This window comes from Taudactylus pleione, unplaced genomic scaffold (genome assembly GCF_031769625.1).
Source record: "Taudactylus pleione unplaced genomic scaffold, aTauple2 ptg000116l, whole genome shotgun sequence".
NCBI lineage: Eukaryota > Metazoa > Chordata > Amphibia > Anura > Myobatrachidae > Taudactylus > Taudactylus pleione.
This window is the reverse complement of record NW_028284518.1, coordinates 21806235-21833729: the sequence shown is the minus strand read 5'-3', so window position 1 is coordinate 21833729 and position 27495 is coordinate 21806235. Positions and strand designations below refer to the sequence as shown.

The following is a 27495-nucleotide window of genomic DNA, read 5'->3' as shown; positions in this document are numbered from 1 at the left end:
GACAATAAAAGCTAGCAGTACTCTTAGAGGCCGGTAGTATAGAGAACACTGTGAGGGTATAGGCTAGGTGGGATTCGGTCAGAATATCAACAGTCAGAATGTCGACAGGTTCTGGTTGTTGACAAATTCTGAAAGTCGACATGGACATTAAGTTAAAACAAATAATTACAATCATAAATGTTGACATAGTTAAAATGTCTCCATGTCCGTAATGACGTCTTTTAACATGTCGACGCCAGAATGTCAACAGTACATTGCTGTGCTATTTTTAGGGTTAGGATTATGTTTAGGCTCAAATATGTGAAGAACTGTATGTCGACATTCTGGTGTCGATGTGTTAAATGTCGACATTAGAATCATTTCGACATTTGTAAATATCGACACATTGTGGGGAATTCAATTCAATGCGATGATGAATAGCTGCGGGAGGGAGCTCCCACAGCTATTCAACACACCGCGCTGTTTGCCTGGTCGGAAATTGGTTAAGTCAGAGAATGCCGGTTCTCGCGACTTAACCTGGGTATATAGCCGGCAAACACCTGCGCGCCCAGTACTTTTGTTGGATTTCTCCTCCCATCCCCAGGGGGGTGCGAGAAGAAATCCTTTAGCCCGCCCCAAATAGCGTGGTGGCTTCATGAGCTCCCTCCCGCGGCTATTCATTATCGCATTGAATTGAATTCCCCCCCATTGCTTGTCAACCTAATATTCATGTCAATCTGTCGACTTTTAATACCACTCCCACAGATGTGTCCATATACATCTAGTCTTCTTGTGCATTAAACAGACCTTCTAGTCGCACCATGCCGCAGTGTGACTTGTTAGCGCTGAGTGTCTCTTCGTGCGTCTTTTTACCTTCAAATGCATCTTATTCGCACTTTTGTGAGTTATCCCACTCCCTTGGCTGAGAGGCAACCGCACACATGAATGGTCTCAGGATGCTTTACTGTTGGCATGACACAAGACTGATGGTAGAGGTCACCTTTCCTTCTCCGGACAAGCGTTTTTCCAGAAAGAGGATTCATCAGAGAAAATAACTTTGCTCCAGTCCTCAGCAGTCCAATCCCTGTACTTTTCAGTCTGTCCCTGATGTTTATCCTGGAGAGAAGTGGCTTCTTTGCTGCCCTTCTTGACAGTAGGCCATCCTCCAAAGTCTTCGTCCTGTGTCATGCAAACAGTAAAGTATCCTGAGACCATTCATGCGTGGGGTTGCTTCTCAGCCAAGGGAGTGGGATCACTCACAATTTTGCATAAGAACACAGCCATGAATAAAGATTGGTACCAAAACATCCTCCAAGAGCAACTTTTCCCAACCATCCAAGAATAGTTTGGTGATGAACAATTACTTTTCCAGCATGATGGAGCACCTTGCCATGAGGTAAAAGAGATAACTAAGCGGCTGAGGGAACAAAACATCAAAATTTTTAGTCCATGGCCAGGAAACTCCCCAGACCTTAATCCCATTCAGAACTTGTGGTCAATCCTCAAGAGGCGGGTGGACAAACAAAAATCCACAAATTCTGACAAACTCCAAGCATTGATTAGGCAAGAATGGGCGGCCATCAGTCAGTATGTGGCCCAGAAGTTGATTGACAGCATGCCAGGGTGAATTGCGGAGGTCTTATTGACTCTTTGCATAAACATGTAATTGTCAATAAAAGCCTTCGACACTTATGAAATGCTTGTAATGTTACTTCAGTATGCCATAGTAACATCTGACAAAAAGGTCTAAAAACACTGAAGCAGCAAACTTTGTGAAAACCAGTACTTGTGTCATTCTCAAACCTTTTGGCCATGGCTGTATATTGCCTCTTATTATGCTGGACCAAAGAATGACTGGATTATATTGAGAAACCCTCAGGTTGTATAAAGAATTTAATTGCAAACCCCCTTTAAAAAAAATCTGTGACTACACAAACCTGTGTAAATGAAAACATCAGAAGAGGTTGGTAGGAATGCACTGTTCTGCAGTTCTTGCCAAAGTAAATAAATATTGTATTGCAGAAGATGTCTACTTTCAAGTTACTTTGTCACATGAGAAGTAAGTGACCACTTAAAGCTATTCCGCAGCACACTAGAGGTCTGAGCAAACCCGAGGTATTTCTGACATGTTGTGCGAAATCTGCCATTGTACAATCAAGGAATACTGCTGTATATTGTGATATGATAGAGCAGCAGCCAGAGGCTAAGACTTCAGTCTCCAAAAAAAGCTTCAACAAAAACAAAATACAACTTTGTAACACCATGCATTATAAGGAAGAGAGACCATCTCTTCGTGAGACAGGCTTTGCTATTCCTACAAGACTGTACAGACATAGAAGTCCTCTTGATGTTGAATTCACACCCCACTCTGCCAGGGTGGATGGCAAGGAGAAATGATCTACAGCTGGTATATCTAATTCCCACAAACATGGTCTGGTTTCTCTCAATAGAACTCATGGCATGGCCATTCTCCTGCTTATGTCATAAGACTCTTATTTTAAACTGAAGCAGTACAGTGACCAAAGTTAGTAATGCAGATAATGACAACTATAGCTGGCTAAAGTTCAGGAACTGACTTGCAAGCCTTGGGTTAGTGGTGTGATAATAAGGATTGTACATTTTCATTCCCTATTTACAGTGGAAAAGAATAATCTGAAAACTCCCATCTGCAAGTTTCCCATCAATACAACACCTCAACATCATTAAATGACATGAAAAGTAAGAAAGTCTTTAGTGGCTATAATTACCTTTTCAAACACCTCTAAATATATTATTATACAGTAGGGCGGGGGTTACCAGAGGCGCACTATTGCACTGTGTCCTGTCAAATAAGGACTTTTTCCTAGTTTTAGCTTAGTCTGGAGGAACTAATTAAAAGATGCACTTTCTCCCATTAAAACCAGCGTTAACACAGATTTCTAATTTAACGAAAACTCACAGCCACAGCTTTTACCCACGCTAAGAGGTTGCGCAACCTAGTTTGCAACTAATTGAATTTAGCTCTATGAACCTTAATAAGGTTGGAATAGCTGAATACACATTGGAGTGCTCAATAGTCTTGTAAAGATTGGCATTACAGGAAATAAGGGTAAAATATATATATCAAAGAAAAACATACATGCGTACCAGTTTTGAATTCTGCTGAGAGCACCAGATGATGTTATTAATGAAATTCGTACATTTGTGTCTGTCATTGTCCTGTCTAATTTCTCTTCAATGTTGGTGTCTGAAGCTTAATCCAGGAACATTGGTCTTTCACTTACACTTATTATAATTTCTCCCTTATGGCATCAAACTGCAAAATATTACAATTACACCTACACGAGTAACTGTGGTGTCAATAATTAGATCAACATATTGCAAAAAAGTATGATAATATCAGCTCTATTTTTCCTATATTAAAATTGTCAAGGAATACTTTTACATGTTGCTCGCATTAACCAATTGACATGTTAGGTGAATATCTGAAAAGTATTTTCTAATACGTTGAAGCTATAATGCAGATGTGGCTTTTTATAAAATAGATATTGACATGTCCAGCTCTTCTTACTTGCTAAGCTGCATGTCATTTCCAAGTTGCTGACACTAGTTCAGTAACAGCAGAACGTGCTTAAGCCTTAACACAACCTTATTAAGAAAAGTTGTTGTCTTCGCTCACCGGCTCGGTCGTAGAGAATATGGGAGCGCTGTAGGCCTTCTTTAATGTGCTCCTCCTTTATAACCATTCCATTTGTTTGTGGATCTGTTCCTGCTGCAAGTCTACCTTGTACCGACAGCTGCAGGCCATTAAGTCCAGTTCTGGCATCACCATCACAGAGATGGGCTAGAGTTGTTAAAGCTTTCGCCTCTATATACATTGGAGATCTAAAAGATAAATCACAATTCATATTACTAAAAAAGTCCCATTTGTTAGCTCATTATACAGGAGTACATGAAACAAGTATAATTGTTCTTTGACTTCAGACTTTTTGTCTGGTTTCAGAAGCAGACTAATTAATGCAGCAATTAAAGCTTCACAATAACAACCCTGTACAATGAGAAGTGTCATCTGTAATAATGGTGCATACACACGATCAGATTTTTCCTCCAGATATGAACGATAACGATTTAAAAATCGTTCAGTCGTTCATATCTGAAGGAAAATCGTTCATATCTGACATGCCTGAACGATGGACGATCAACGATGCGCGTTCCCGTTTGTCAGATAACGATATCTGACATCTGATGGGTTTGCAGTCAGACTTGGACGATTCCATTCATTTTAATGCAGTCAAAAATCGTTCAATCGTTCAAAACTTTGGTCAAATCGTTCAAATCGTTGAATCGTTCAGTCGTTCATCTGACAAATCTGACAAGTCTGACAAATCTGACCGTGTGTACGCTCCATAAGTCTGCATACAATTTTTTTTGAGTTTTTATTGTTAAACATTAAAGCTAATGTGCACTTTGTGTCAATACCCAAGCACTGAAACACTCTGTAAAAGCTTCCACGAACATTCACACAGTGTGCTTCTGTGACATAATTTTGTAACTGCCCCATAAGAGCTTACACTCTAAATTCTCCAACACACATACTCACAAAGGTAATTTTTTGTTAGATACCATAAACCTACATACAAACCTGTTTTTGGGCTGTGGGGGGAAACTGAAGCATCTGGAGAAACAAACATGGGCCCTGCTTAGGATAAAATCCATAACAACAGTGCTGGGCAGCAGTGCAAAGCAATGTCACAGTTTTGCCCCTAGCTTAAAAAGCAACACCACGCAAAGCAACTGTAAAAGGCAAAGTGCATAGAAGTGGGTTTTACACTGTCCAGTGCAGTTATGCTTTTTCTGAAAACAGAATTTATATAAGAGAGGGACATGCCAGTGCTTTAATCTCTATATAAAAAAATAACCTAATAGTACCACCTGTGCATAAGTACAGTGTCTACACATCTTGGCAGACACGTCCCTGTTTGCATCTACAATAGTTTTGCATTATGCTAAGAGGTTTTCGTGAGCAGTTGTGCTTTTAGCTCACTTTTACATATCAAAAGAAAATTGGGAAGCAGCACAAGTGGATTAAAAAATAATCTGCCATAAAGACCTCCTTCTTTTCTGTACTATACATTTAGCCTACAAAAAGGGGTTCCCCAAAATACAAATTTGATTGGAAGTTGACTGAAGATTTTGCCTATAATGCCTATTTTTTCCCTTAAGTGGAAAATGTAGGCTTATCCAGTTAAAAATTAATTTCAGATGAGCTGTGAAGAGAATATAGTACGCTAAATATGTGCCTATAAATGCCTGACTTTTATCTTGACAGCTTAAGGAAAGACAGGCAATTTAGGCAAAATTCTCAGTCCAAAGTGGAAAAAGGAGATCGTTCCGAGACCTCTTTTTGCACTGTGATCTCTCCAGAGCGGGTTTCCTAGGGGTAGATTTACTAAAGTGAGAGTTTTTAGAAGTTGAGATGTTGCCCATAGCAACCAATGAGATTCTACTTAACATTTAACTAGCACATTCTAGAAGATAATAGCTACTGTAGATCTGATTGATTGCTATGGGCAACATCTACACTTCTAAAAATGCTCACTTTAGTATATATACCCCCTAGAGTCCATGCAGCAGCAGAGCACAGAGGTAACGATAAATCTGGGCTGGAATACAGTTTTGTACTCTGACAGCCACATGCTTGCCCCAGGAAGAATTGTACCGGAGAAAGAATCATGCTGAATAAAATACTTTGCAGTGGTGAACATATTCCTGGGGTGTAGATGCATCACCGGGTCTGGTGACACCCTGTGCGCACTCTGACTGCTCCAGTGTACATTGCCCTAAAAGGGTGTGGTCTAAAGTAAAGGGGACGTGGCCTCACGTGGATTCTGATTACGTCAATTCGGGGGCAACCCAGCATTGCCGGAGATGCTGGTCTGCCCCTGGAGACTGGGAAGTCGGCTGCTCTTCTATAACAAGAGCCGGGTGCTGCAGGAGAATGTCACACTGCAGCACCCTGGTCCTGTCACTGCAGAGGAGCCAGCATTTTGCTGTCACTCCCTCCGAGGGTGACATCTGGGAGCAGCCCGCACCGCCCTCATGACGCCACTACTGGAGTGACTAGCTATAAATGTATTATTTTTGCTTAGTATATAATGCACAAAGCCCTCTGTGTAAAGCAACAAATGTGAACATACAGTTATATGCTATAAAATATCCAATGCAATACAAACATACAGCAATAATGGTAAGCAAGACTCTCTCTATAAAAAAAGTGGCTATAGCAGTGCACCTAGGGATTAATAATTAAATGGGGTTTAAAACATAACTCACTATTTTGGCGATTGAATTGTGTTAACAGTAAGGATTCAATCGTAAGTAACAGATAGGAAGCAAACGTTTGTGGGAGGTAACGGGAAGTGACTGCTAAAACGGGCGGAGGCATGTTTCGGACATTTTCGAGGGGTATTTCTGGTATTGTTTGTGATCCTGTATGCACAGAACATGGCTCCAGCATCTCAGGTACAGTGACAATGTTGCGCAAAGAAGAGTTGATGTTTGCCTGACCTGCGTCCAATGCTGCCTATGTGTACACAGCTGTGGACAGCTAGGAAGGCTCTGGTGGGCGTCTCAAAAGAAGTTTTTTTGTGGTAACATATATTCACATCTAAGAAATACAACTCTGACTCAGGCCCTAGGTTGTAACTGTTGTGCCTATGATGTACTGTATGTCTATAATAAAGACGAAATTCAGACAATACACTGTTTTTACAGCCAACATCTCAGTTTGTATCCATTTGGTTCATATATTTTGTGGTCACAATAACAATTAAGCACTTACGATAATAAAGATAAAATTGAGACAACACTGTATTTACAACCCAAGTCTTAGTTTGTACTTATTTGGTTTTAATGTATTGTATGGTTACTGAAGCAATTAAGCAGTTATGTCACTGTCGCCAATCCTTAGTAAATTTTTGTTTTAATTCCAATACAAATGCAAAGTATAGCAAAATATATCAAATAAATATTCGGCTGCTTCCTGCCTGCAGTAAATATTTATTTTGATTTCAGTATATCTGTATTTAATAGTGTGCTATTATCATTCTTTTCACATATGAGTTGGTAGAGATCAGGCAGTGTAATTCAGTACGGCTGTTATAACGTCTCGTCTGTGCAATTTGTTTGCTGACAGTTTCAAAAGTAAGTCTCATATAATCATCAGGTTCCCCTAATTAGTAATGAAGATTGTTGCTAAGGGGCTAATGTACTAACAATTGCAGAAACACAGCAATTATTTTCATTGTACGTCGCAGTGGAGATACTTTTTTACATGATTATCCCCGCTACGTACTAAACAAAACTTGCAGGAACAGATGTAACATTAACCGCTGTCCCTGTGAGTTACATCCGCGGGGTATCGAAGGAGTCTTTCACATTTTTTAATACCTAGTCCTGGGAAACTGACACTGCATACGCACGATATTCATTTCAGGAAGCCGCCTCTAAAGGTATAAATCGGATGCCATCTAAGGATGGCATAAACCAATAGGGTCACCCCTGCTTTAGTAGTCAGCACACATTTTGTCGCTCTGTCCCTAGTTCCTTCCTCTACATGTTAGTCCTTATTGTATTTAACCATTTACATGCATTTACAACAGTGTTTATCAGAAAGACCCACATTTTTTAAAACAATCTTTTCAGTAACATACGAGTACATAGCATTAGTGTAACATAGCAAACACTGTTGCACGTCGCTTAAAGCTTTTTCAAGGAAGCTATAGCAATAACTGTAATACCTGAAAGGCTCTCTTATTAAAGCAAAGAAATTATTACAAATGTTATGCAATGATACAGTAGTCTACAACATGCAGAAGATATTGTCTGTACTTTGTTTCAGGTACATTATTAAAACAGGGGAGCAACATTAATGAGGACAGGAAGAATGACAATGAGCTTTATGACCACATGAAGCGTTGCTGTGTTATTTTCCTAAATGATACTAAAAAGACACATGGAATACCAATTTTAAAGGGTTTAATCTAGGGTGACTGCTAGCACCAGGTGGCAGGGTCTGCTTTCATGTGCATACAATCCTACTATTGGGAAATGACAACAAGTTAGAAAAGGAAATGTACTGCAGCAATGTCCTCTCTTAACCACTACACAAAGATCATTAAGTGGATGGAAAGTCTCTTCCATGCGTCACTGCAGAGACAGATGTAACCAAAATATAGCCATACTGTCTAGTCACCTTATATAGAGTCTGAAAACAGAATTGTCATGCAACAATTGAATTCAGTTAAAAACTGCCTTCTCTAATATATTTTCTACACTTCAAATACAAAACATTTTTAATGTCAAAACCTTAAAAAGCGTGCGAAATTGGATTTGAGTGTGTGTACGCTCTTAACTACAGTGTATTGCAGGAACAACATTGCTTATTTTACTTGCATCCTCATAAGAAACTGCAGTTAAATGAGAAATGTTGCTCTCCCATAATTATCTGTGATATGCGCAGTCATACAATGTGAAGGCACAGCACGGATATACCCCGGCATTGGCAAAATGGGAAATTTCCCCAATTATTTGCTAATGTATGGGCCCCTTTAGATGAATTGCACCTGGGAAACATTTGAAAATTGCTCAAATCTTCAATATCAGAATGACATACGAAAATATTTTTTTCGCCCAACACCCCGACTTGTGAGGTCACTGAAATGAAAACTGTGCATATACTACTACTGTAGCATATTTTAGAACTGTTCAACAATTTTCCATTCAGGATTTCTTAAAAATGAAATATATTTTATTTGGCCCATCCTACAAATATAATTTGACAATATTAGGTACAATATTTAGGACCAAGCATTTACCTTTGACATGTTTTATTCTAATGGTTGCATGATTATAAATAAATACAGAGACCATCTAAATATGAATTATGGAGACTATTGATGTAATGTACTGTATACCATCTACAACAGGATTATAAAATGTCCTGGAATTAAACAATATTTGGCTCTTGGTGATCAGAGTATTGTGCTTTGGAAGCCATCATTTGTTGCTGGTTTATAGCCCTTACCTTGACATGCCAATTTTAATTTGTGTTCCTGGGAGGCTCCGTTGCTGGTTGAAGACTAACAAAAATACAGTTGTATAGGGTACATACACACTAGGGGGTACATATAAAATAGTCTCTGTAATGCAGGCATGGCGAGTTCCCCATGAGCCGGCCCAATATTTCGATGGGGCATTCATTTAAAAGGCAAAACCAAAATAACTGACAGTGAATTTAGCAGTCGCAGAAAAATGGGTTAGATACGTATACCAAATCTGAATCATGCTTACAATCGCAGAGATGCATATGCAGCTTGGGACCCATGCACAGTATGTGAAAAATCGCTAGATACAGCTGCATTCTGACCTACATGCCACACAGAATCAGGCCTTAAATCTTATATAGTAGTGGTTTTAAAAGGAAAGACCAAAAAAACATTGAAAGTAATAAAGGTTTTAGAAACTATTAAAGCAGAAAATATATAAAACAATAGTTAATACAGTAAGATACAACAAACTTCCTATGTTAAGCCTGTGAAGGACATTGGAGGAAGCGAATAAAAGCCAACAATGCAATAACATTGACAATGATGTGCAATTACCTAACTATTAAGTTGATCTGTATATTTCAAACTTTTGCTCTAGAACAGTGGTTCTACTGCTGCTTACACACGTAAAGATTTTCTGTCCAACCATCCAACTAATTGATTGGCTGGAATGAAAATCTGGTAACGTATAGGAGTAACTGATGATAAGCAAATTGCTCCTAAATGCCAGAAAACAGATGAAAATGGTCGTCAGACAAGTTTGTTAAATGTTTGAACTAAACAATTTGTTCAAACAACAGTTTTTGTCCATTTTCTGGCATTTGGGAGCAAATTGCTGATTGTCATTTGTTTTCATACTTTACCAGATTTTCATTTAAACCAATCAACTAGTTGGATGGTTGGACAGAAAATCTTTACGTGTGTATGCACCTTGATTAACACCCCACACAGCTCACGTTTTCCAGGTCACCAAGCAGGTGCACAGGTGTAGTCATTTCTCACTGACACATTTTAAAAGAACCACAGGTGGAGCTAATTATTATACTAGTTATTCTGCATACCTCCTAACATGACCCTCTCCAGGAGGGACACAATGCTCTGTTCCTGGACTTCCCTGGTAAGAGGTGGGGCTGCAGCACAATTCAAAATTCAAATAGGGGAGCCACACCAACTGTCATTTCACAAGCTGCCAAACACTGGGACTCACTGGCAGTTGGTGAGACTCCCCTATTTGAATTTTGGACTGTACTGCAGCCCCACCCTAGGAGCCGCCACCAATCATAAATTACCAGGGAAGTCCAGGACCAGAGCATTGTGTTCCTCCTGGAGAGGGTCATGTTGGGAGGTATGATTCTGTGAGACCTGGAAAACATGCACTGTTTGGGGTCCTGAGGACAGAGTTTGAGAACCTGTGCTCTAATTAGATATGTACAGTAATGTAATAAATCTGATCAGGAACTGGGATTGTGGACTTCAGATATCTACTGTACAGTAAATCTGCAAAGCTTCACAAGCAGACTCTACTGCTTTAGGAATTACAAGTGTTATACCATATAATGAAATGACAACTGCAAAAGGTCCAATGCTAAATAGCATATACTGTACAAATCCCGGTCGCCAGGGCAACCAAGATTTTAGTCCTGGCCACTAGATTTTACAAATAAACACTACAAATAAAGCTAACTGTAAAAAAAAAATAAAAATGCTCCTCCAAAAGGTGCTTGGAGGAGTAGACGGGGCATGCATGTCACAGTGTGTACCCGCCACATTCAGTGTGGCTCCGCCTCCTCCCTTTTGCAAGTGTGTGTGTGTGGTGAAGGAGAAGCTCTCCCAGCAGCGACCACAGCGTGTAAGGGGGGACAGACTGACTGACTCACGGGCCAAGCCACCGCACTGTCACTGCCCACCAGAGGGGACTGAGCCTGCACGGCTTGACAGAGTTGCTGCAGGATTACATGATAGAGGTCTTCTGCTAGGGGCTCAGGACCTGAAGGAGTTTGCTGTCTGCAGGATGGTGCTGGGGCTGCTGCGACTCCTCATACTCTCACCTGCGGAATCAACTTGACAGGGAGCCCATGCAGACCAAGTCCAACAGGAAGGAGGAGGAGGAAAGTTGAAAGTAAGTGGTTGATACCCATCCTAGCTCTCACAGTGTGGGGTAGATAAGCCTGTAATCCTGTCCTGGGGCCCCTACAGTGCCTGCTGGTACTTGTAGTGTCCCTACAAGTTCCTCAGCCTCTTAAATTGACTTAACTGTCAGGGGAAAGTCTCTATGGTAGTATTGGGGAGTCTTAACTCCACTGCAGGTGTTGCAGTTTATTTATTTTTATTTTTTTTGGGGGGGGGGAATTATTACTTTATTGGGTACCCTGTGTATTGGGTATTGCTATCTGTGCAGCGTGCCACCCATCAATAACTGCTCCCCCCCCTTATATATGCCACTCACCGATAATTGCACTTCCGACTGTATGGGCTCGATCCAAATAGGTGCGAATTGCAAGTAGCGAGTTTGTTTCTTTAAACTCACACACTTCGCCGCGAAGCGTGCTCCCGACAATTCTCCAATCCAATTAAAAATGCCTATTCACACTACTCGCAGCGGAGGGGTGCGAATTAACTGCCAAATGAGATTTGCGAGAAATGCATGAAAATGTGGTGAGACCATCCTGGACCCCCCAAAATGGATAATTTTGTTAGCAGGACTGTATAGACGTCTGTTTGTGGGCATTAGGAAGGTACTGTAGGTTTTGAAATGGTGTCAAATGGCTGAGTTGTGCTTTTTTTTTTAAGTAATTTTGGGGTACTTTGAGGGCACCTTGAAAAATGGAAAAAAAATTATAAAAACAGTTATTTTTCAACTAAAAAATGATTGTAATTAAATTTAGGGTACCTAAACTAACGAAAAAGTTGATTTTGTGGTAATTTGAGGACTTTTTTTTACCTCAAAAAATGACGTAATTATTGGACTAAATAAGCTAATTAGAAACTTCCAATTGCCCAATTGGTTATTGGGGGGGGGGGGGGGTTTGGTGTCCAAGGGGTTCAGCACAGTGTCCCCACATTTTAACCTTAAAATAAAGATTTTCCTTTTCATCTGTCACTCTCAGGGAGGTGGGAGTGGAAACTTTCGAATTCAGTCTGACTGATCAGTGCAAGTTGCTAATCGGATTGCAAAATGAATTCGCTATTTGAATTACAAGTGAAACTCGCACCTCCCATCTCGCTCCTAATAGGATTGACCCCTATATGTGCTAGTCACCAATAACTACTCCTCGCTGGCAATGGTCTGGGTCCTAAACTCTTAAGCTGGCTCCTAGATTTTACAAAAAATTGTCGAGTCCTGCTGTACAAAACATGTCCGTGCTTAAAAATAAATAAATAGAGCAATCACATAAATCAAAATGAGCTGTAGTTTTACAGTGCTATGGTCATGTATTGAAATGATGCATCTACTATTTTTTTATTAGTAACCTAAAGTAAAACACCGTTTATTCATCTGGTCAAAGCTAATAATATTCAATTATCTCACAAAATTAAGACAGAAGGAATTTGCGTCTAACTTTATTTGTTCTGTGATGTAGTCAAAGGTCAATAATGACAGTTTCAACATTCATAATGTTGACACCACAATGTTGATAGCTAGGTCGTCAACATTCTCAGGTGAAATGATGACGTTATGGTTAGGCTGTGGGCAGAGGGTTGCAGTAAACGTACAAACCAGGGGCTTAAAAAGCTCTATGCCCATCTGGCAATTTAGTCTGACCTGTTGCCTCTTATGCCACAATGCAGGAGCCCACAGCTTGCAGCTCATATGTCCCTTGCATCTGATTGACCGAAACACATCATGTGCTGCAGCAGCACCAGGAAGTGCTTTCCCAGTGCACATTTGTTGTAATTCACAGAACTGAAGCTAGTATGCTGGCATGTATACAGTCTGCAATATTAACCATTATACAGAGCTAGCTACAACAGTGAAGCTCGCATTAGGCAGTCTTGCTGTGTGCCTGCCGCCTCTAATCATCACTTGTATTAATATAATTTTTAGTCTGCAGTGAGCCGCTAGTAGCAGGGGAAACACAGCACTTTACTACATGCTGGGAATACATGCTCTCCCATCGTGAAAGAGTGGTTACAGGGGTGTCCCTGAGCTATAGGGCTGTACATAACTGCACAAGTCCACCGTGAGACGCAAACAGCTAGGGACAGCAGGTGTCCCTGAACAATAGGACAGTATACAGTTGAACTACATAAACAGACAGGTGTGGGTTACTCTATAGAGAAATATACCCCACACTCTAGACACCTGCCAGGGAGAAAAAAGATGCCTACAGATTTGTCTACATACACCTCCGTGCACTACAAGTCTCGTTAAACATAATGCCGGAGTGCCGTGAAACTCGGTAGCGCCGAATCTTCTCATGCCACTTTTTACCTTCAAATGTGTCTTATTCGCAACGCGATGCAAGTAAGATGTATTTAAAGGTAAGAGGTCGCATGAACAGACATTCGGCGCTACCGATTCATGCCAGGCATGGCGCGACTAGAAAGACTGTTTAACGCGCAAGGAAGTAAGATGTATGTGTACACATCTTATCTATATGCTAAAAAGGATGGTGGACTTCTCAGACATGTACAGTAAATTTGCAAAGCTTCACAAGCAGACTCTACTGTTTCAGTAATTAAATTTTCAAGTGTTATACCATATAATGAAACCACAGCTGCAAAAGGTCCAGTGATACCTAGCATATACTGTACAGTACATTTATTTTATTATTACTATTAATAATACCCGTTTCTTATATAGCGCAGCATATTCCGTTTGCGCTTTACAAATGGAAAAAACATTAATAGAACCAAATTAGGTAGTAACAGACAGACAAAGGTAAGAGGGCCCTGCTCGCAAGCTTACAATCTACATGTGCAAATACATTAAACAAAATGAGCTGTAGTTTTACAGTGCTACAGTTATGTATTGAAATGATGCATCTACTATTAAGCAACCTAAAGTAAAATAGCCTTTATTCATCTGGTCAAAGTTATTAATATTAAATTATTTCACAAAATTAGGACATAAGGAATTTTCTTATGTCTATTTGAAGCTAAAAAAGGAAGGCTGTTACCTAATAAGGGCAAAAGAGAAACTGTGATAAGCTATTGTACCTCAAAAAACGACATTACACTGTTCTCCCTCTTTTTGCCTGTGACATAACTATTTACATTCTTATAACACTACCGGTGACTAGTATTACAGTTAATTTATAATATAAGGAAGGCAAATAAAGATACAATTTTATTATTCACCTCTTTATATTTCTTATCATATCCTTTCAAAAATTTAAAAATGTCACTGGTAAGATACAATGTACATGTATTTTTAGTAGTGCACCCTATATGGATACACTGTCTTCCTTCCCCTCTTTTTTGTATACAGTCAGGTGCATAAATATTGGGACATTGACAGAATTTTCATATTTTGGCCTCTATTCACCACCACAATGGCTTTGTAATGAAACAAACAAGATGTGCTTTAACTGCAGACTTTCAGATTTAATTTGAGGGTAATTACATCCAAATCAGGTGAACGGTGTAGGAATTACAATGGTTTCTATATGTGCCTCCCACTTTTTAAGGGGCCAAAAGTAATGGGACAAACTAAACAATCCTAAATCTAACTTTCACTTTCTCTACTGCAAATGTCTTCAGTTCCTTCTTGTTATTTTGGCATTTTCCCTTCAGTTTTGTCTTCATCAAGTGAAATGCATGCTCAATCGGATTCAGGTCAGGGGATTGACTTGGCCATTACATAACATTCCACTTTTTAGCCTTAAAAAAAACTCTTTGGTTGCTTTTGCAGTATGCTTCGGGTCATTGTCCATCTGCACTGTGAAGCGCCGTCCAATGAGTTCTGAAGCATTTGACTGAATATGAGCATATAATATTGCCCGAAACACTTCAGAATTCATTCTGCTGCTTTTGTCAGCAGTCACATCATCAATAAATACAAGGGAACCAGTTCCATTGGCAGCCATACATGCCCATGCCATGACACTACCACCACCATGCTTAACTGATGAGGTGGTATGTTTTGGATCATGAGCAGTTCCTTTCCTCCATACTCTTCTCTTCCCATCACTCTGGTACAAGTTGATCTTTGTCTCATCTGTCCATAGGATGTTGTTCCAGAACTGTAATGGCTTTTTTAGATGTTTTTTGGCAAACTCTAATCTGGTCTTCCTGTTTTTGTGGCTCACCAATGGATTGCATCTTGTGGTGAACCCTCTATATTCACTCTTGTGAAGTCTTCTCTTGATTGTTGACTTTGACACATATACACCTACCTCCTGGAGAGTGTTCTTGATTTGGCCAACTGTTGTGAAGGGGTTTTTCTTCACCAGGGAAATAATTCTTGTGTCATCCACCACAGTTGTTTTGCGTGGTCTTCCGGGTCTTTTGGTGTTGCTGAGCTCTCCGGAGCACTCTTTCTTTTTAAGAATGTTCCAAACAGTTGATTTGGCCACACCTAATGTTTTTGCTATCTCTCTGATGGGTTTGTTTTAATTTTTCAGCCTAATGATGGCTTGCTTCACTAATAATGACAGCTCTATGGATCTCATATTGAGAGTTGACAGCAACTGATTCCAAATGCAAATGTCACACCTAGAATCAACTCCAGACCTTTTACCTGCTTAATTGATAATGAAATAACGAGGGAATAGCTCACACCTGTCCATGAAATAGCTTTTGAGTTCATAGTCCCTTTACTTTTGGCCCCTTAAAAAGTGGGAGGCACATATAGAAACCGTTGTAATTCCTACACCGTTCACCTGATTTGGATGTAATTACCCTCAAATTATATCTGAAAGTCTGCAGTTAAAGCACATCTTGTTTGTTTCAAAGCCATTGTGGTGCGCACGAAAAGGAGTTGTAGATTCAATACTTTAATTATAGCACACATAGCAAACTTACATCAAAGTTAAAATCAATCAGCTTAGTCTGCAGATTGGGAGAAGCTTGCCACCCTCTTCTGGAAATAACACCACACAAGTGGTCACCGGTACACAGGACCTCATTCAGAGTCGGTCGTTGCGGCCGCACGGTCGTACGTCACCGATATTCGCTATACTGCGCATGCGTAAAGTTCGCAATGCGCGCGCGCAAACTAGCCGCTACGATCAGAAATTTCTCTCTCCTTGAACACAGCCAGGTCGTTAGTTTGAGTGATGGAGGCGTTTGTGGGTGGTAACAGGGGAAGGTGAATGAAAACGGGGGAGTGGAGATCCGAAAGCAGGCGTGCCTCATTATGCGAACGGCATTTTATGGGAGTGCATACGGATTATGGGAGTGCATAATTAACAAAGAAGCGTCATGGCACATGTGACATGGGAGGTTTTTACACTGACATGATCGTAGTGCTTAAGAGAGGGTATGGTCAACCTTAAGCTCTACGACCAGTTCCGATGGTTCCCGATGGTCTCGATTAATCCTTATATGCCCGGAGATGACGTGCAATGCATACGAGAAGGGGGCGTATTTTTTTGTCTTCCGACCGCTTCCTCCCCTTGGTCGGCCAACTACCGATCCGAACTTAGGGATGCAACTTGCAAGGGAATCATTTGAATATACGGCCCCTTTTCCCGTACGACCGTGCGGCCGCTTCGACCGACTCTGAATGAGGTCCACAGTGCTTTAAATTTTATGGTCAGTTTCCTCGCTCCGGCACTTCAGCGACTAGCTCACTTCCTCCTCATGTGACCTCGCTGCGTCGCTACGTCACCAACCACGCTCAGATGCGTTTCGTCGTTATGACTGCATCAGTGGGTGTGGTCTGGTCGCGCTAGGTATCCTTTTAATAGTGGATTCCAAATGTAAAAGCCAATTGGTTTGCTTCAAACACGGCGCATTAATCATTGAACACACTTGTTTAGAGTGCACGGCAGTATCTTACCGCAATCATCATTCATATATATTATACGAGTATGACATAAGTTAGAGTATATGAACAAAATATAGGAAGCAATAAAAAGCATTTAGGAAAGTATACATAGATACCACATATCGATCGTAGCATATCTAAATTACAGTACATAGAAGCTATATAGCAGCATAAGAAATATATAGCAGCATATCCATATAGCACGTCAAAAAATATTTTAAAATATTTAGAATATGTATACTGCAAATTATTTAAAATATGTGTAACCCGCCGAAACATATTATCCTTTAATACAGACCATATAATTCAATTGAAAATTATATAATAGATTTACAATGGCTATTCATTCCTACACCCCTCCCAAAGATACACAGATGGGTTGGGTATGATATGCCGCTAGTCAGAATACCGACAGCAGCATCCCAACAGCCAGAATCTGGACAGCCATAGGAGTATTTTTGTAACTCCTACACTAACCCACCCTTCTTGGTGCCTAACCCTAACCCCCCCGCACCATAATCCTAACCCTTCCCGGTGCCTAACCCTAACTCCGCTAGCTAACGCTACCCTTCCCCTGCACCCCGATACTTCCCTTCGGAATGCCAACGGTTGGGATACTGGTGCCGGAATCCCAACCTGTCAGGATTTCGGTACCGGTATTAAGACTGTCGGCATCCCGCATGCCAGGATGCCGACTACATCCCACACAGATAAATGGGCTGAAATAAAAGGAGTAAATGAGTGGTTCTAATCTCTCATTACTAATTACATCTAATGGTCTATATCGGACAATATATTAAGGATGTCGCATTACATTATAATCCTAATATTAGTCAATTAATAAATACTTGAAACTACTCAAGATAAAAATATTATAAATACATATAAAGACAACAGATATGTTAGAATTAATCTTAACACACTATAGCTTTCATCCAAATTATTAATAAAACATTTTTTGTTAGTTTATTTATTTGATTGGTCTTTTTTTTAGCAATAATTCTTAACAATCTATACCCGTTTCAGAACCAATACAGGGATAGATTTAGCAAGTAAGGAATTAAAACAACAGAAGGTTTCCAACCTAATAAATGTAATCACGTAAGAAGAGAACTATATCACATCCCTCATTTAATCCCTGAGGACTCAGGATATTAAGGTATCCAGAACGTTTCCCTTCTTGCTAGTTTCTTATTCAGATCACCACCTCTCTCGTCAAGGGAGACATGTTCTATCGCCCGAAAAGAAAAACCTGATGAGGACCTCTGGCATTCCAAGAAATGTCTCGAAACACTATGGTTGAGTGCTTTGTTTTTAATACACATATATCACACACACGTACGTACGTACGTACATATATAAAAAGTAAGCCTTGTTAAAGATTTTGATAATGCATATGATATGGGGCAGGTTGGGAGGGAGATGGTGTTTCTGTAAAACCCATGAGCGAGCCACTGCCTGTAGCCGCCACCATCGTTGGTGGAGGGCATGGGTGCACAGAAGGGAACGGTGTCCACATTTCAAAGGGGGGATATTGGGCGGGATGATATGTTTGGTGGCATAGGGGTAGGGCAGATAGGATTGAATTCCTGGTGTGGTCATTTGTTAAAAGGGTGTGTCCGTTAAGAGTACCAATACTGGCCCGGTAAAAAATAACTCCCAATAATTCTCTCTGCCTCTGGTTGCAGGATCCATGCTCCATAGCTTTTTGAAAAGTCACAGATGGTGAATACAAAAATGCACAACTTCTCTCCACACACTCATATACTGTACCTGTATCTATTGGTGAATAGATCACTTATCTTAGGGACATCAAGTGATATCCATATCCAGCAGTGTCCATGGTGAGCACATATGGCTAGTCAGATGTGGGTGAAAGAGTAAAAAATTAGAGTTATGGTAAGAACTTACCTTTGTTAACTCTCTTTCTTCGAAGTCCATAGGGACCGCAGGGAGACCTTGGGGTGTAGGGGATGGAACTGAATCCGGGCACCGCAGTTAAAGCTTTTAGCTCCCAGGATGCACTGGGTCCACTCTCCCTATACCCCGCCCCCGAGCCAAAGGCACCACAGTTCGTAAAAAGCCAAAGGCCGGAGGAGGATAAGAGAAAGAAAGACTGCTACACTCAAGAATCACAATCTCACACAGAAGGAGACGGAAAACCGGTGACCAGCAACATAGCCTATATTAAGCCAGGTGTGTCAGGACAGGTGCCCTGTGGACCCTATGGGCTTCGAAGAAAGTTAAAGGTAAGTTCTTACCATAACTCATTTTCTTCTTCAGGGTCCATAGGCTCCACAGGGTGACCATGGGGATGTCCCAAAGCAGTTCTCTTAAAGGGTGGGGAAACTCCTGCGCTGAGATAAGAATCTGGCGCCCAAAGGAAGCACCCTGAGAGGCGAAGGTATCAAAGTTATAGAACCTTAGAAAGGTCTGGACAGAAGACCACGTGGCCGCCTTACACAGCTGAAAAGCCGAGGTGCCACGGCGAGCTGCCCACAAGGGACCCACAGACCGAGCAGAATGAGCATTAACAGAAGCCGAAACAGGCAGCTCGCCTGCATGTAAGCCTCTGAGATAGTCATACAAAGCCATCTAGCCAAAGTTTGCTTATTGGCTGGCCATCCCTACTTGTGAAATCCATAGAGCACAAATAATGAGTCTGATTTCAGAAGGGAACTGGCACGGTCCACATAAATCCAGGGGGCGCGTACCACATCCAAGGAGGCCTAACCTGTCGAGAGGTCTGGTGATTGAAAGGCCGGTACAATAATTTCCTCATTAATGTGGAAACTAGAAACCACCTTAGGAAGAAACCCAGGGCGAGTCCGAAGCACCGCCATGTCCTGGTGAAAGACAAGAAATGGGGAACGGCAAGAGAGAGCCCCCAAGTCTGACACTCTTCTGGCCGAAGCAATAGCCAAAAGAAAAACTGTCTTAGCTGTAAGCCATTTGAGATCCACTGAGTCCAGTGGTTCAAATGGGGGGCCCTAGAAACAGCTTTAGGAAGGAACTCAGGGCGAGTACGAAACACAGCCCTGTCCTGATGAAATATCAGGAAGGGGGAGTGACAGGAGAGTGCCCCCAACTCTGACACTCTCCTGGCAGATGCAATTGCCAGAAGAGAGAGTGTCTTAGCTGTTAACCACTTAAGGTCTATCGAATCTAGGGGTTCAAATGGAGGACTCGAAGAACTACTGCCAAATCCCAAGGAGCCACTGGAGGGACAAAGGAGGGTTGAATCCGGAGGACACCCTGGAGGAAGGCGTGAATATCCAGAAGTACAGCAATTCTATGTTGGAACCATACTGTCAGTGCAGAGATATGCACTTTCAGCAAGGTCAGATAAAGTCTAAGGTCCAATCCCGCTTGAAGGAAGGCCAGGACTCTAGCAAACCGAAATACCTGGGGGTCGTAATTCCTAGGATGACAGCACTGGAAATATGTACGCCACACACTGTAGTATTTCCTAGCAGAAGCCGGCTTATGCGCTCGAAGCATCATGTTGAAGACAGAGCGAGAGAATCCTTTGGACCTTAGGAGGGATCTCAAAAGCCACGCCGTCAAAACAGATGATCCAGGTCCTGGTAAAGGCAAGGACCCTGAGACAACAGGTCCAAACGTTGAGGCAATAGGAACGGAGTGTCGATGTAGAGACTCCGAAGATCTGAGTACCAAATACGCCCTTGGCCAGGCCAGAGCCACCAGCAGGACAGTGCCTCAGTCTTGTTTGAAGGTCCGAAGAACTCGAAGAAGGAGGGAGACTGGAGGAAACATGTACACAAACTGGAAGGTCCACTTCACTGACAGAGCGTCCACCAAGGTTGCCTCGGAATCTCTTGTTCTAGACCTGTACACTGGTAATTTGTGATTGTGTCGAGAGGCCACGAGGCCCACCTCTGGGAGGCCCCATTTGTTCACTAGGAGTTGAAACACCTCTTGGTGAAGAGATCATTCCACTGGATGTATGTCGTAACGGCTAAGAAAGTCTGCTTCCCAATTGAGAACTCCCGTAATGAACACTGCCGAAATGGCAGGGAGGCAACACTCTGCCCATGTCAGAATGCGTGACACTTCTGTCATTGCTGCCCGACTTCGAGTGCCTCATTGATGGTTGATGTAAGCTACCAGACTGAACCTGCACTGGTTTCAGAGAAGTATGTGTTTGGCCATCTTGAGGGCCCTGTACATGGCCCGAAGTTTCAATATGTTGATTGGAAGTGTTGCTTCGACTGCTGTCCAATGATCCTGAAAAGAGTGCGGAGCGGTCACTGCGCCCCAGCCCCGAAGCCTGGTGTCCGTTGTTAGGAGTACCCAGTCCAGGATCTAAATAGGGGTGGCCCTTGGTTAGATGAGACATCAGTAGCCACCAAGACAGAGACAGAAGCACCTCCGGGGAGAGCACTATTGTCTGAGCTTTGATCCGGTGGGGCAATCCGTTCCATTTGGAAAGGATCAGCCCCTGCAGAGGCCTGGAATGAAATTGAGCATACTTCACCATGTCGAAGGTGGACACCATGGATCCCAGAACCTGCATCGTCGAGTGTATTTACACCCAGTGACTGTAGAGGCATCTGCGTATCCGTAGTTGTAATGTGGAGATCTTGTCTGAAGTCAGAAAAATTCTCTGCTGTTGAGAATCCAGGAGGGCCCCTAGATGAATCATCCTCTGCGAGGGATTCAGGGAAGACTTCATCCAATTGATCAACCACCGTGCGCCTGTAGAAAGGCAATTGTCAGTTGCAGGTGGTGGCGAAGCACTTCTGGAGAACCTGCCAATAGAAGGAGGTAGTCCTGGTATGGTAGTAGCCGGATACCCTGATTCTGCAGATTAGCCGCCATGATGGCCATAACTTTGGTAAACACCCTTGGAGCTGTGGATAGGCCAAAGGGTAGCACCCTGAAATGAAAGTTTTGCTGTAGAATAGCAAACCGCAGATAATGCTGGTGAGAGGGCATTATAGGAACATGTAGGTATGCGTCCTGAATATCCAGTGATACCATAAAGTCCCCAGGTTCCATAGCCAGTATGATGGAGCATAAGGTTTCCATCCTGAGCCTGGGCACCCTAGGAATTTGTTCAGGGATTTGAGGTTGAGGACAGGCCGATGAGATCCATTCGGCTTCTGCACCATAAAGAGTAGAATAGTAACCAGTCCCTCGCTGGGATAGTGGGACTGGCACAATTACCCGTGCCTGCAGCAAGGACTGTATGGCTTTCTGGATCTGTCTTGTCTGAAGGGCCTGTGCAGAAAAACTGGTGAGGAGGTCTTCGAAGGAATGAGGGTGTATCCGTGAGAGACCACTTCTCTTACCCAAGCGTCATTGGTGGTTTGACACCAGCACTGGGCGAACTGAAGTCGGCCTCCCACTCTGGGGTCCCCCAAAGGGAGGCCCGATCCTTCAGGCTAAGGGTTTATCCTCTGGTTTGGAGGCAGGACGTCTTGTGCTCCAGGCCTGTTTCTTAGGCTTGGCGGCCTTCTTGGCAGTGGACTGTCTAGGAAAGGAGTGCACTTTGAATTTACCCTGGGGACGAAAGGACTTAAAAGAGGAGGTTCGAGACTTTGAAAGAGCAGATGCTGAAGGCAGAAACGCAGATTTTGATATTGCCAACATATCAACTATCTTGTCCAGGTCTGGACCAAACAAAATCTCCCCATTAAAGGGTAAGGCCTCCAGGCCTTTCTTAGAATTGGCATCTGCGCTCCAAGAGCGAAACCACAGGGAACAGCGAGTAGACACGGCTGCGGCCGAGACCCTGGAAGTCAGTAGGCTAGTATCCAGAGCGGCCTCGCCCGATATATGCAGCCGCATCCCAGATGTGGCCAACCAGCGACACCTGATTCTCCGAAGCTTCTGAAGGGAAGGAGTCCTCAAGTGCATCAGCCCAACACTCTATAGCCTTAGATACCCAGGAGATAGCTATGAACGGGCGGGCAACAGCTCCTGAAAGAGTGTATTTTGATTTCACGCAAGTTTCCACTTTCCTATCTGTAGGATCTTTCAAGGAAGAAATGGAAGGCATAGGTAACATTGCACTTCTAATCACTCTTGTAACGTGGGAATCCACTGCAGGGGGTGATTCCCACCTTTTACAATGAGCCTCAGGAAATGGGTAACATGACGCCAAACGTTTTTGAGGTTGAAACCTCTTACCAGACGATTGCCAGGCAGCAGCCATGTGATCCACTAGCTGATCGACAGAGGGAATACTGCCGAAGTCACCTTTATCTGTTTAAACAGAGGGTGTTTGGATTTAGGGGATGGCTCGTCATCCTCTATAACCAATACAGATCTGACCGCACGCACTAAGGCAGGAATATTAATCCTTGACTTAGTCTCCGCCTCTTGCAAAGGGGAGTCTGGGTTAGAGGTGTCAGCCACTTCCCCATCATCAGATGACATCTCAGACTCTGATAACTGAGTGGATTGAGATGACACCACAGGAGGCTTAGCTGGCCATACAGGTCTCTCACTCTGCAACATGGTCTGAATGGCCGTAGAGGAAGCTGCCAGACTCTGCACTGAAGTAGATAAAACATCCACCCATTGTGGAGGTATACCCTGTGATAATCCCGGAGTGGGAATGACAGTCTGCTGTCACACAGTAGGGGTCTGCATAATTACCGGTAGTCCCTGTGAGGGATTTACAAGCTGCTGTGGTAGCCCCATAGGAGGAAAAGCAGCCAGGACCGCTAGACAGCCTGCAATGGAGGCTAGCATATGTGAAAAGGCCGCCCAAGGGGGCTCCTGTAACAATGTTGGGGGGTTTGAGGTACCCGGTGGATTATAACACCTCACAACCCATCCCGAACCAAATCCTCCTCACTGAAATCTGCACTACATAATCTGCATTGCAGAATGGGTGCAAAAATGTGTTCATTTACCCTTCTTGGACATCTCTGCAGTAAGATAACACACAATATGTCACTGGGTACAATGCAACCCCAAGTATGTACAAATACTAGCAGGGAAGCAATATACTGGTCCTGTCTTATGCTTGGGTAAGCTGCAGGGACCTGCTGCCTAAATATGGCACAGTGCAGCACACAACAGTATGTGACCGACCTCACAAATATTGTTTATATTTATGAGGTAATTTATGAACCACCCTAACACCACCTGTATTAGGGTATGAAATAGCGACAGGGTATAGCCATATGTTGACAGATAGAAAAAAAAGAGACACAGACAGGCAGCGCTAGTACAAGTCACATACAATGCAGGTATTACTGCAAATTGGCACTAAGCTCAACTACACAGACTCAGTGTCTGGAAGGAAATAGTGCTACGTACGCTGACCCTGGGGAGAGGAAAGTAGGGGGACCGGATCACGCTGTGTCCTGGGAGACCTGCGACTGCACCATGAAGAAAATGGCCACCGGAGACCTCAGACGGGGCGTGGCTGGAGGAGGATAACAGCTCAGAGAAGCCAGTCCTCAGAGGAAAGCCGCTCTGAGCAGAGGGGAGGAGCCGCTTAAACAGGAAAGCTGTTTCCCCTGGCCGATTATTAACCCCTGGGACGCTGGTTGCCAGCACAAAAATGTCCCTGGTGGTCTAGCGGATCGTGATGGCTGGTGCCTGCGTCCACACTCAGCCACCTACCACTTCATACCCTGAGCCCGGAGGTATCAACTGCCTTAACACATGGGTCCTACCTGTCCCCTAAAGTCCAATTGCAGTCTGGGTCCTCTCCGGGGGCCCTGGCTAGCGTTGACCCCCGGAATGCCCACCGAGATCCCCACATTGGTACTTGTGTTGCGGCCCGGATGGGTAACGGAGCTGCAGCGCAGACGTCCCTCGGACAGTCTGCTGTTGCACGCTCTATGAAGAAAATATAAAAGAAATCAAAACATAAAAATAGTAGCTTAAGGGCTGCCTAAGCAGCCCCTGCGTAATGTGATCAGACTCTGGCCGGGCACCAACAAAACTGAGGTGCCTCTGGCTCGGGGGCAGGGTATAGGGAGAATTGCAAGAACGGCCAGAATATCTGTCGAACGTGTGCACACACTGCACATGTGTTCCGATATGCTCCCGTTCATTCGGATGAATATTAAACAGCACATGACATGCGAGCAACCGAGAACGAACGTTGCAGGGAGGTTTTTTTTAGCAGTTCGTCGGTTGAAGCTCCAGCATCGGTACAGCGTACACACCTATATAATCCAACGGCCGTTCTCTCAATACTGAAAGAACGGCCCGACGATTGTATAGGTGTGTACCCAGCTTAACAGCTGCAGCAATTAGATACTTTTCTTATACTAGTGCTGTTTTAACTCCTTCATTACACAATGCCTTAGAACGCCCTAGCACAAGGCTCAGGCGTGAGGGCATAATAAAGAAGACAGAGCATGCGGCTCTGTAAGGAAGTGTGCGCTGTCCTTGACAGAATACTGCAGACAGAGATAAAAAATAACTACTAAACACTTAATTGTCTGCAACCTGTGAGACGTCCTTAAAAGTACTATAACCACACTCTTTCATTAAGTTAGCCATTAACCCTAGTGTTCATTATATCAATTCTATAAAAACACATTAGGAATACTGTATTCAGGAACCTATAGGTCCAAAATTTACCAAAGCCTTAAAACGCTATTGTGTTTCAACCTATTACCTCTGTTATCACTATACTTAAAAACATGAAAAAGTCTACAAAATAAAGAACAATGTTATTTACTATTTATAGAACAAACTTGACGCATACAAATATACAAAAAATCTGTATATATGGTATTTTAAAAGCACTAAATAATGAAACAGTGTTTCTTAAAATGACTAAGCTTAGCTATTCACCCATTTATCTAGTTTAATCAACTACATCAATATCTATTTTAGGACCACATCAAATTCCAAATGCCATGTAAACAAAATGCGAGCTCCAATTCCTCATTAATGTTTACAGGAATTAAAGTTGTCATTTGTTGCTATATCAAGCGCTGAAATGCACAATTCATCTTGTAACTGTCTGAACAGGTCCCAACTGCAAGATGTTTTAAAGGTGTTAAAAACAGCTAGAATTGCAAGACTTACAAAAATTGGAAGGGTATCAACATCTGTGTAAAAACAGGTAACAGCACAGAGAGACCTCTGAGGAGGAAATGCAATAGACTATTAGTAGCCGAAAATCGCAGTGTCATTGAGGCAAATGTTTGAGCACAAAGAGTGAGCACTTTTCTTTTGGTAGGCCTCTACTCCCTATGAACCCCATCCCGGTTCAGTCCTGGCTAGGATTGGAAAAATTGAGGGGAACCCGAGCTCTGTGTTATCCCCATTTTTCCAAATCCAGCCTATTGTTAACAGCAAGTGCTGCTTGTGCTTTAGGGGGTGAAACCATGTTCAAATATTAATTTTTAACCTAATTATACATAGGGAGCTGTAGTGTAATAAGAAATTAGTGGGCCAGTGTGCAAGGCCTCAACCTCTATTTGCTTACAAAGCAAAAATTTGTAAGTGAACAGCACAGAGGGCCTGATTCAGAGATGGACGCTAATGTGATCGCAGCTGCGATTTCGTAGGCAACGCAGCAGCAAAAATGTGCTGTTTCTCAAGATCACCAAACCAGGGCCACTGCTGTCTTACCTGCGTGCGATGACACATACCAGCGTAAATATCAGAAACATCTACGCACATCGGCGGACATCTTACCCTTGCGGCAGGTCTGACCTGGCGCAGCCTTGGGAGCTCTTCTGACACACACAGCTGCGCATTGTACATGTACTTCATATCATCCAGCAACCTGACAGTGCACACCCATAGGGACTAAAAGGCTGGCTGCCTCTGCTCTTTAGGTGACATAGCAGCAGGATCTCTAAACAGGGCACAATAAGTGAACATACTCGCTCTGGGTCACACTGGGCAGTGCTGCTGCAAATACAGCGTGCCCTGAAGGTCTATATAATATATGAGCACTCAGACTGACAGATAATAGGACGACAAAATGGTAAAAGACTCACTATTCACTACTTTGTAAAAGAGGCGGAGCTACACCAATGCAGTTGATGTAGACTAATGCAACTGCGATTCCGTACAAAGTAATGCGAAAATATGCAATTGCTAGTATAAGCATTTCCCATGAGTAGAAGCGCGAGATGGACTGTGTAAAACGTGAAATGCCCTCTTTACTTATCTGTGCACTGTGCAGATCCGCCAATTGGTCTGGGCACTCCTCCACCACCTAAACATCGGACAAACATTGACTGTTCGAGTAAGTCCCCAGTCGTGCAGATTGAACTGTGCAACGTCCACAAAATATGGCCACTGTATCTGCGGTACTGCGAGAGAGAACTCAGCCGCATACAAAAGCACACCCATGGCACTCGCTTTACGCCTACCTAGCCTACTTTCTTTTACCACCACACAGCCTCTTTTTGCATTGAAGTTTGGTTACCTCCAAATGACCACCAAGATTTGCCAGTTCTTTGCATTGGTCTTCTCATATCTTTGCATATTAGTATGCAACTGTGTGAGTGTAAGGGTATCCGAGAATATTCGCTTATA

The 27495-nt window shown here is 42.7% G+C and overlaps 1 protein-coding gene across 2 annotated transcripts in view; it reads right to left on the bottom strand.

The window, feature by feature from the left end:
- WRNIP1 (WRN helicase interacting protein 1) overlaps positions 1-27495 on the bottom strand; it is a 99613-nt gene that overhangs the window by 30823 nt on the left and 41295 nt on the right. For both annotated transcript variants that reach the window (XM_088471727.1, XM_088471728.1), the window contains one exon: positions 3638-3843. In XM_088471727.1, coding sequence (XP_088327853.1) covers positions 3638-3843 — 206 coding nt within the window. The remainder of the gene's footprint in view (positions 1-3637; positions 3844-27495) is intronic.